A 10,692-nucleotide genomic window follows, 5' to 3' on the forward strand; every position below is an offset into this window, starting at 1 on the left:
CCCCCCCCCCCCCTGTCTGGGCCCTTCCTCTCCATCAGGATCTTACTTGTTCATGTGTGTTTTTCTGCGCTGAGTAGTAATTAAGACACAGTCATATTTTTGAGAGTCTCCTTGAAGACATCTTTGGCACAGCTATGTGGGTGGTCCACAGGCCTGTACCCAATGGTGAGAGGGGATTAAAACAAAAGCCAAACAAAGCCCCACTGCAGGGGAAGTGGGCAACAACCGTGTCGTCACTGTCAGCGGGGATTTGCTCAATATATAACACTTTTTTTTTCTTTTTGTTTTTTTTTTTTGCAGCCTGTAACTATGTACATTCCTGCCTTAAACATTATGTTGTAGGGAAAAGAAAACAAGTTCTGCTTATCTGTGTTTGGAAATGTGACTATATATAAGACGTCTCCTGAGATGTTTCATCTCATCTTTTTTTTTTTTTTTTTTTTGACTGTGGCGGCAAATATTGACAAAAATGTATATGCATCTTGGTTGAATTTTGATCCTGTGCATCTCAGGCGGGAAAAATGTACCTTTGTAAAATCCCCTAAATAGGAGCATGCACAGGAGTACTCATGTACAATGTGTACACCCCTGCCCGCCATACGTCCCCCCCCCCACCACCATGCACACCTCCAAATACAACCGGATGCAGAGGAAGCGGTGGCGAGATGAAAAGCTCGTCACTGTTCACACTTTCGAGGACACGAGTGAGCTGCTGTGCTGCCAAGGTCAACGGCACACATGTTCCCACTGTACAAGGTGCTTGACATCTAGCGGCGGGACCTGGCTGGCCGGGGCTGGACAGAGGTTAAGTCAGCAAGCTTTATAAAAGCACTCCTAAGCAGACCCCTCCACCACCACCACCATCACCACTTCCCCTCCTCCTTTCCCCATCCCAACACACACACACACACACACACACACACACACACAGACACACACACATATACACGCACCCAACCCCCCATTCCCCCAGGGGACAAGTGTCCGGAAGGCCTGAGGGGGAGATGATTTGCCAAACAAGGGCTTGTTGGCACTTGATTTTAGTTTTTCATTTTTTTCATTTTTTTTTTTTTTTCAGAGATGCAGAACAGTGAAGAGCTGCAGTGGACATCAGTAGAAGAAAAAAAAAGTCATTTATAAAAAAAAATCAGATCATATTAAAGATTTGAAAAAAAAAAAAAAGAAACTCAACACACAAAGGGAAGTTTGTACCTAATGGATATTTTCTTAGTTGATGCCTATTTACGTGAAACGCGCCACAGACTCAGAGTGTGTGTCCTTGAGCACAATTTCACTTGAATGCCTGACTTTCTCCTCAGCACTCGCCCCAACATATATAGATTTTAAGTCTGAACCAAGGAGCAGCCGATGACTGGAACTTCTGAATTCCTTTGACATTATATGCAACGATATGTCAAGGCCAGCGATCAATAGTGTCGTCACGAGCTGCACCAGCGAAGAATCTGATCACCGCTGCAATGATACACTAACAGGATGACATTTGTAGCTGAGTGTGTCTACGGTAGCTTTGGATGAGACATGGTATTATTAGGTTTATTTAAGTGTGTGTAGGCTCACTGTGCATGGCCAAAAGGCTTGGGGTTGTTTCACGGCAACGTCTGTCCTGAAAACAACAAGCCAGTATAAAGTGCTCCATCCGAGGGTAAGGCGAGAACATTCCACGGCCACTTCCAGTCTCAGGCACAACAGCATGGACTCTATAGGTTACACATAACACAGTAAATGTGTTATTCTAAAACGATACATATACCTCTATCCATGTAGGGAATCCAGGATAGATTTCCCTCAAAACGACACTCATTTCCCACCGTGATGGATCTGCCCCTTAACGCACCTTCTGTTACACGAATTGTCAATCGTTGTTTTATAAATGAAATACTATGTAAATCATCCAAGTGGAAGATTTTGCTGCAGGGGGAAAAGGAAGTTCTCTTTTCATTCCACGATCCTACAGGAGAGCAACCTGATGGATGTTTTTACGTATCTCTGAGCAAAATCTGAGGAAGGGTTATCTCAACACTGAGGCAGAGACAATGTTTGTGTTCGAGTGTGAATTGCCCAGAAATGACAAAAAAAATAAATTAAAAATCCACAGTGTAAATGGGACCAAAAAAGAGCTGAGAGTCATGAGTGTGATTCCCACCGCAAATCAAACATTTCCCCATGCAAAGAGAGCTGCTCCCCAGAGATTACATCACGCTTTTCTATTCTAAAGAAGCTCTGTAAAGTGTGTGTGTGTGTGGGTGAGTGTGTGACTGTGTGTGTGTGTGTGTGTGTGTGTGTGTTGGTCAACATGGGTCAAGCTAGAGAGGTATAAATAATAGCAGTGATTTGCTAGATACACAAAAAGAGACACATCTTCGTAATTTAGCAAAAAGAAATTAAAACATAAATTCTGATCTTCAGAGAGAATTATCGTCTTATTATTGATGACTGTTGTAGCTACACAAAATTAGGAAATTACTTCTTTTGAATCCTTATGTTTCTTCATATATAAAACATAATTTTTTCCACATTTAAAACAATAAAAGTAATTTTAAAAAACTGCAATAAAAAAGCATATACGGTGAGATTTCTGCACTAGAATGTAAAGAAAACAATGTCCCCACAGTTGTCACGTTATTCCTATAATTCCTCCAACATTTCACCTTGCTCCACATCTGACTTTAGCTCCATAATGATCGTTTTATTGCGGAAAAGGCTGAGTACAGAATAAAAGATGAATGAGCCTTTTTTTGTTTTTGTTTTTTGTTTTTTTCTTTTTTGATTTCCACATGGCCAGGGCGAGCTCTGTCAAGCGATCTTGTCGACATTGTGAGCAAAAGGGAACAAATCAAGTGTGCTAAATTTATGTGAGGGGGGTAAACAAAAAACATTTCCATGACAAAACGGAGGCTTCGACCTGCAACACAATCCGCGTTTTGCTCCTCGGAGATAGAACAGACAGGCGCAGAGGGACAAAAGACACCGAAGCAAAGTCACAATCTTAAATAAAAAGTGAGCGCGTTTTAATTCTGTTTTTTATTATTATTATTATTAATTTTTTACATATATAATAAAAAATAACAGCTGCGAGATTTACCTTGAGGAATTTTACAGCTGTGAGGGAGAGTGTCAAATATTTTCCAACTTATCAAATTGTGTGTGTGTGTGTGTGTGTGTGTGTGTGTGTGTTTGTGTACGTGTGTGTGTGTGAGCACATGTTTTATCCTTCGCGCGTCAACACACAAAGTCAAAAACGTATTAAAGAACACAGCTGCTTATAGGAAAGCACTGAATCAATTCTATTTTGAAAAAGGCCTTTTTAAAAAAAAAAAAAAAGGCCTTCAGCACATAATGCGAATGCAAAGTGTCATAATTGCTTATATGCATTAGCTACATTCATCCTAAAAGTCACCTAGCAGCTAATAGAAGATAATGATATGCAGGCTGTGGGGGGGACGCGGGTTAAACGAACTGATTTTTTGGAATAAAACAAACACTTCACACACTGAAACTGTTCACTTCCCTGTCGATAGAGGGGAGACTTTTAACTTCATAAGAGATTTATTCCAAAGGATTTGCAGCTATTTTTGTAATTCTTTTTTTTTTAAAGAAATTAATCTTATCGGCGACACAGATGAATCCACACCACTTTTCATTTAAGGTCAAACTTAAAAGAAGAGGAGTTAAATCTCTGCTGAGACAAAAGTAAAGTGAAGAAACAAGCAGCAGTGTCGAGCAGAGCTGTGAGGTGTGTAGGGGAGAGAGAGAGAGAAGGAGAGAGAGAGTGAGAGAGGGAGAGAGAGAAGTTGTCTGTTTGTCTGAAAGAAGGAACCTGGATAAGGGGGAGCTCAGCTGATCAAATCCACTCACCGTGCTCGGAGATCACCCCGGCTAGAGCGGGATCCTCGTCCGACTTGAGGTGCTGCGGCTTGGCTTGCTTGCGTCGGGACATGCTGCTGGCGTCAGTGCTGGCGATGCTGCTGCGTTTGCGCTCCGAGATGTGTCTGCGTTTTGCAGATACATCAGCGAAGAGCGAAATGAATCAACACACACAAAAAGTTCGCAAACAGTCTGGTGGCGGAGAGAGGGGGGGTGGGGGGGGAGGTAGGGGGGAGAAAAAAAAAAGAAAAAAAGAAAAGTGAAATTAGCCGGTGGTGCTGCTGCTGCTGCCGCTGCTGTTGCTGTGCGCTGGATTGCGCATGTCGGTATAATAATTATGATAGTGAATAATGCCTCGCGATTAATGGCACCGTGTGAAGGTGGGGAGGATTGGCTGGAGTCCAGCGGATTCGCATTGGATATGGTAATGAGGGACGGACTAAGCAATTAGCCGCTTCACTCTCAGACTTTATCCGTCTCTTTTTCTCTTTACTATCCAACCTCCCCCAACAACACAACACAACACACCAAATCTCTTGTTATGCCCAGCTCACGGGGGGGTCTTCAACAGGGAACGTCAGACTCTTGTCCCCCCCCCCCCCAATCCAATCCAATCCACTCTTCCTCCTGTCACGAAGCGCACTCACTCTCAAGTGCCGAGGATTCACCGCCGCGTTTCTTCACCAAGTAGCTCTAATCTTCATCCCTCTGACCTTTATGATCCCACTTTTACCTCAGAACTTCACAAAGCGTCTTCTCATAAAGTGCTATCTCGAGATCCGGGCTCACTTCTCGCACTTTCTCTCTCGGTAACTTTTTTTTTTTTTGGAGTGTGTGTGTGTGTGTGTGAGAGAGAGAGAGAGAGAGAACACGCACCTCCTTCTGACTTGGACTCAAATGAAGCGATGTTTACAGTCGCTGTGATGTTTCGGAGGTTTGATGGACATACACGGACACCGGCGAGCAGGAAAGTGGACGGGACGAGTAAAGTTCTTGACAAAAGCAATAAACTGTTACCAGTTTTTTTTTTTGTTTGTTTTGTTTTGTTTTTTTCTAATGGCGCAGCTCCGCTCTCCAAACTTTGACGCGCGTCTTCCGAGAAAGCGGTGCCACGGTTAAGCAGCAGTCCTCCTCTCAGAAACAACAGGGATGTCAGTGTGATCAAAAACTCATTTGTCCCGTAAATGAAAAGTCGCTTCAGTGTCTCTGATCGCGATGAACTTCTCCTGTCCTCCTCCTCTCCGCCGTGTTTTTAGCTCCCGGTTGCGCTTTCGCCTCGGTGCGCTCCCCTCTAAAAAAAAAAAAAAAAGAAAAGAAAAAGGAAAAAAAAAGTGTCTTTTTCTTTTAGGATATTTGGTGACCAAACACACAAACACCGCTTGCTTTTCCAAAACCGAAGCTTCGGTCGGTGTCTTCCCTTTTGCTCGACTCGCGTGTTCACATCGAAGCCAACTTTGAAGTTATCTTGTGGCAGCCTGCTATAGCAGCGTCGCTCTCCCGGCGTTGGGCATGGCTCCGTGTGTGTGGGGGGACTGCGCTGTGTGTGAGTTAACCCCCAAGCAGAGGTTCAGCCCATTGCTTTCAGCCACCACTAGGATGTACCACCACGTTACTGTTCAATGGATCGTCCTCAGACTCCAGTGTGAACACCCAGATTTGACCTCCCATCATATAATATCTCCCAGCTCTTAAGGAGCCGCCGCCCGTGCGGGACAGGCTGTCATATTAATCTCACAGAGTGTTTCTTTATGAGCGCGTCACACGGTAGGATTTCACCACAACACCTCACCTTTATTTTGACTTGATCTCCAGTTCGTGAACACGGTGCCCAACACTGGAAACGTCTTTTGTCCTGCACTGAAAAAAACACACTGCAAACAAATAAATAAAAAGCTTTATACTTTACAGCGTCCTGTAAGAGTGTGTGGCCTCTCGAACACATGATATAAACATTAAATAAAAGCATTTTTAATACATTGTAAGACTGTTTTTTTCCCTCTCACATTAAAAGTAAAAGAGGAGAAAAGATTGTTGTTTACTGATGGCAGCTCATTGTGGCGCTGAATAAACACATTAACCCTTTACATTACACACTGGTATTTGCATTAAAAGGATGATTGGGGGGTTGGGGGGGGGGGTTTGGAAGGATTAAGAAGTGCCACGTAAATAAGAAGGGGAAAACGTGCGTCATTTATATTGGTAAACATGATGTTAGTTATTCTATTCACTCATTTCTTTTCTCGTTACAAACTCAATATTTTGCTATAAAACGTGTATCACGAAATTGGTTGTGATGTTATAAAAACTAATGCTGAAAATATCACACCATGGATGTTTGGGTTTGTTTTGTTCCAACGCATAGTGAATTCCTAAATAAATTAGAGACAATTTTACTGTAGTGATGGATGCTGGGATTTTTTTTTTCAGTTGGGGGGGGGCTCCTCCTCCCTCTTGCTCTCCCTCTTGTCTGTTTGACTTGTCTATTCCCCTGTGTCCACCTCATATGACGGACAAATCCGTTGACAACAAGGTCGTCCTGTGAGGAAACTTTCTTTCTTCTCCTCCTTCTCCCTCCATCATCCCCTTAGAAGTTATGTCCAAAAGGCTGTTATTATCTGGTATTAATAGATGCAGCCCCAGGAAGACAAAATCAGCTATTGATAATTGCAAGGAGTATACGGCAGCTACTGTATCGATCGGCGTGTCCTCCACTCCCCTGGAACTGAGAGATAAGGAGACACACTCTTTAGAGCAATATAATTTCTTTTGACCTATCTGCTTGCTACAGACTTATGATGAATAGCCAGAGTGGCTGAAGTCCTTTATCACCAAAGTTACCCCCTTGATATAATATTGATTCTTTATAACTAGCTCGCCACACAAAAATCAAACTGTCCACTTGGCCATCATCATCATCAATATCATCACAAAGGCGGGAGGAATGAAGATCCTAGCGCCTTTAAAGGCGAGCCTTTACAATCTCCTCTGTAGGCCTAATCTTTATTTTGCTGATGATGAAAGGAGAGGGGAAACGAGGCAAGGTGCCATTTAAGACGAGGTGCCATTTAATCCGGTATACACCACACACACACACACACACACACATATACACTCACATACACATACAGAGGGAGAGAGGGAGGGGGGCAGGGAGAGAGAGAAAAAGAGAGATAGAGAGGAAGATCCAGTGAGATCAGGATTGAAAAACAGCTTGGACTTGTGGGAAAATAATTAATTTGGTGTGAAAAATTTGATCGACAGAAATCCAAGGTTTCCTGTCTGAATTTAGACTCAACCCGCGATTCTGCCTCCACACACATCACATCATTTTCTATAACTGACAAGAGGGGGAAGAAAAAGAGATCCACCCCTCCCCAGTGGAACTATTAAAATGACTATGAATTTGGAAAAGCTAAATGTCACATAACACCGAATTAACAGCCGTTTAATTGACTGGAGTGGAAAAGTAAAAAAAAAAAAAAAAAAAAAGGAAAAGAAAAATGCATGTTTGTTTTATGCTACAGCTGGTACCGGATGCGCCTCAGAGGTGTCTTTTAACCTTAAAGGACGGGCGGTTTTGCTGCATAGCTGGAGCCCCATAGAGGCTATTACAACGGGGCCACTCTCTCTATTCACCGAGAGAGGGGAGAGCACTGCTGCTGGTGGAAGAAGAGGAGGGTGGAGGGGTGTGTGTGTGTGTGTGTGTGTGTGTGTGTGGGGGGGGGTTACCAGGGGATAGAGGGAGGAAGGAAGGAAGGAAGGAGGGTGGTAGAGGAGAGGAGGGAGAGAAGAAACGTATAATCACCCAAACAACCATTTTTACCCATTTTACCCCCTCTGGATCTGTGTCGCAAGGTAAGGGGAAAAAAAGGCTACTTGGCTTCTATTCTGGCCCTCTCTGCATCATGAACTGCTCCGGCTTGACTTGTGTAAGAACTCCTCTCTCACACCCGGCAGTCTGCCGTCAGGTTATCCGCCTCTCACTGCGGATACGGTGGAGGGAGGCCGGACCGTCAGAGGAAGACACTAAGAGGTAAAGGACTCGCTCGCAGTGAGGAATGACTGGTGTTTTTGTCGCTGTGTGTCAGCCTTGAAGTTTAGCATTAGGCGTCTGTGAACGGGGAGGATCTAAACGTGGGCTTTTCATATATGTTGCTGAGGTTTGTAAAACCATGTGATTAGACCGCTGAAGTAGCGCAGTCTGAAATATTGCGTCCCCATGCGTCAGTGTCCAATCAGACGTCTTTGCGCCGCCGCAACTGGTGCCAAGACGCATTTACACACACCGCAGGCTACTGTAGCAGCCTATGGCAGCCTATGGCGTACTGCTGAGAGTTTGATATGCACCAATCAGAGGCGAGATGGACCCTTTTTTTTCTGATTATTGGAAGATTATGGAAGTGAAGATACATTACAATGTTCCTAAAATATTCCTGCATGAACACACATTTTAATGCTCATTACTGGGTTCATACACATATTAGCAGTCTACGTATTTGCATTGTTTGATCTCATCTCCTGTTTGTGGCTTTATAATATTTCAAAGCCACACACTGAGACCCTTTAATATGTCTATGTAATTATTTTTAATATTCATATCACTTCTCATTTGACACTAATAAGAATGACTTTCAAGTTTTTAGTGACCTACAAGTTTTACTTTTTAAAATATCTGTCACTGTAACATAATACAAGTTGTACTTAATGGTGACTTAAAAGCAGTCATGTGCCTTTTTTGTTTCTGTGGTAATTAATTATTATAATATTTCTATGATAATTGTTTATTACATTTCTGTGACTTTAAGGGGTTTGTCCTAATGTTAGATAGAATTATTTTTATGAATTGATTTTATGGTGGCGTGGGTTACTTGTTAGGTTTGTGTCTTAAAGCTCATTTCAGTGTTGGAAAGTTTTTTCATGATCCTGCGTGAGTCTATTATTATAATATTCCTGCCTATTCTTCCAGTGAAGTTGGGATTTTTATACAAGAAATTATTCTTTTAAAATTGAAATGCATTATGAAGACGACGTTTGTGCTCGTGTCTTCTGTGCTAATGGACTTTTCTGGAAAGTGTTGGTAAAGGAGGAGGAAGCCACTCTCAGTGTGTGTAGTATTATTAAACACTGAGTGAAACTACAGCAGCTGCTTCTCTGAATGACATGATGTAAGAATGGGGTTTTTTTTTTTTTTCTTTTGGACATGTTTTCCAGCTTCGCTCCGCACTACACATCCATTAAGTTGGATATGTAAAACACACACACAAGCACACACACACACACACACACATACACACACACACACACACACACATGCACACACAATTTGATACATAATCGTGGACATCATGCATAAATAATGACTATTGTAGCTGGGACTCCACTAAGTGGCAACTGGCTGTGATCCTGCCCTGAAAGTGGAGTGTTTCACTCTCACATTTATCACAGAGTCAGGGATTAGGAGGCGTTTGACTCCGTCTGATCCGTGAACTGTTTTTACATCAGACGTCAGTGAACTCAACCATAAATTTTCAGTTATCATATCATGACCTGCTTATCTCGATCCAAACGCAGCAGACTGAGATAAAATGTGACAGGCAGCTCGTACCTGAGATGAGTGAAATTTGATCTGACTGGTCCAATCTGGCTTAATTGAAATGAATTGAATCAACCCATTTCTTCTGCTACTGTAATTAAATTAGTAGCTGGGGTGTAATTGGACATCGAGTTGGCACTCGAGAGGAGATGAAAAAATGCTCATTGCTGCCACCAAAGGACTATGTGTCAAATTCAGTGTGAAAGGCAGCGCACCAAATGCTGGCTGACACACTGACAAGGCTGCTGCTTCACTAGAAGAGTCCACAAACAAAACTTACACAGATTATCTGCCCGAGTGAAACGCTGCCTGATGAAGGGAAATATGTGGAGATGTGCAGACATGCGATTTAAGTCGATTCGATACAGTATGTGCTCAGTGCATCGAAATTTAGACTCCAGTTATAGTCCCAACTTCTGTTTTTGCTGGAACCCTAAAACTCCTGACTGAAACTGTTTTAGCGTTAGCAGCCTTATCAGAGAAACTCATGAATTTAATAAGTAAAGAAATAATTGATAGAAAACAATTTAAATATTTGAAGGCAGATCAAATGAAAAGCTGTCGTAGTCAGAACTGAATAACTTTATCGACTGACATCTGATATTTAATAGAACCCCGGAACCTGCAGGCCAACACACAGGCCTAACCCTCCCTGACAGAGATATATTTGTAAGAACATTATTACATTTCGATGTAGGCCCCGTATCAAATACCTCACGCATCAACTCGACCCACCACACAGGAAGGGAAGAGGTTTTACTGCTCCAAGGCCTTGGTCATCTGTGGCTCTAATGCCATTTCCAAGAACAATGAGCAGAAAAGGGCTAAAGCTGCACTGATGACACTTAATCTCATTGGAATTCCTTGTCAGGTTTGACCTTGGAAAGATATTAGCCACTCGACAAGTGACTGCGTATGCGTGTGTGTGTGTGTGTGTGTGTGTGTGTATATGCATGTGAGGGGAGGGGTGCCTATGTGTCTCTGGCTCCGGTTGGGTGATTTTTAGTTCCTCTTTGTGCATATGTGTTTGACTCGCTATGTTGCGTTATATGTGTGAGGAGCAAGAAATGTGCTGTGATCTTCTCTGCATTTACATGGCTGTGTAGCACTCCTGATGTGTTGCAGGAGAGGGGGTATAGAGAGAGAGAGAGAGAGAGAGACTATGCATGTGCACGAGAGCAGCCAGCAGTCAGACCAGTGGGCTGCAGGGATCT

At 42.9% G+C, this 10,692-nt stretch overlaps 1 protein-coding gene across 2 annotated transcripts in view; it reads right to left on the bottom strand.

Annotated features, from left to right (window-relative positions):
* Positions 1–5,445, bottom strand: part of sall3a (spalt-like transcription factor 3a) — a 16,715-nt gene extending 11,270 nt beyond the window's left edge. Inside the window, exons 1-2 of one of the 2 annotated variants that reach the window (XM_087175198.1) lie at positions 4,762–5,445; positions 3,877–4,077 (exon numbers count right to left, since the gene is read on the bottom strand). In XM_087175198.1, the coding sequence (XP_087031324.1) occupies positions 3,877–3,958 (82 nt within the window). In that variant the 5' untranslated portion in view covers positions 3,959–4,077; positions 4,762–5,445. Of the gene's footprint in view, positions 1–3,876 lie in introns of both variants that reach the window. The other variant, XM_023410561.2, reaches the window with a different exon arrangement.
* Between the last annotated feature and the right edge of the window lie 5,247 nt (positions 5,446–10,692).

This window comes from Seriola lalandi, unplaced genomic scaffold, assembly GCF_002814215.2.
Source record: "Seriola lalandi dorsalis isolate HSWRI2012SDOR001 ecotype SW California unplaced genomic scaffold, Sedor1 jcf7180002054425, whole genome shotgun sequence".
In the NCBI taxonomy this organism is placed as follows: domain Eukaryota; kingdom Metazoa; phylum Chordata; class Actinopteri; order Carangiformes; family Carangidae; genus Seriola; species Seriola lalandi.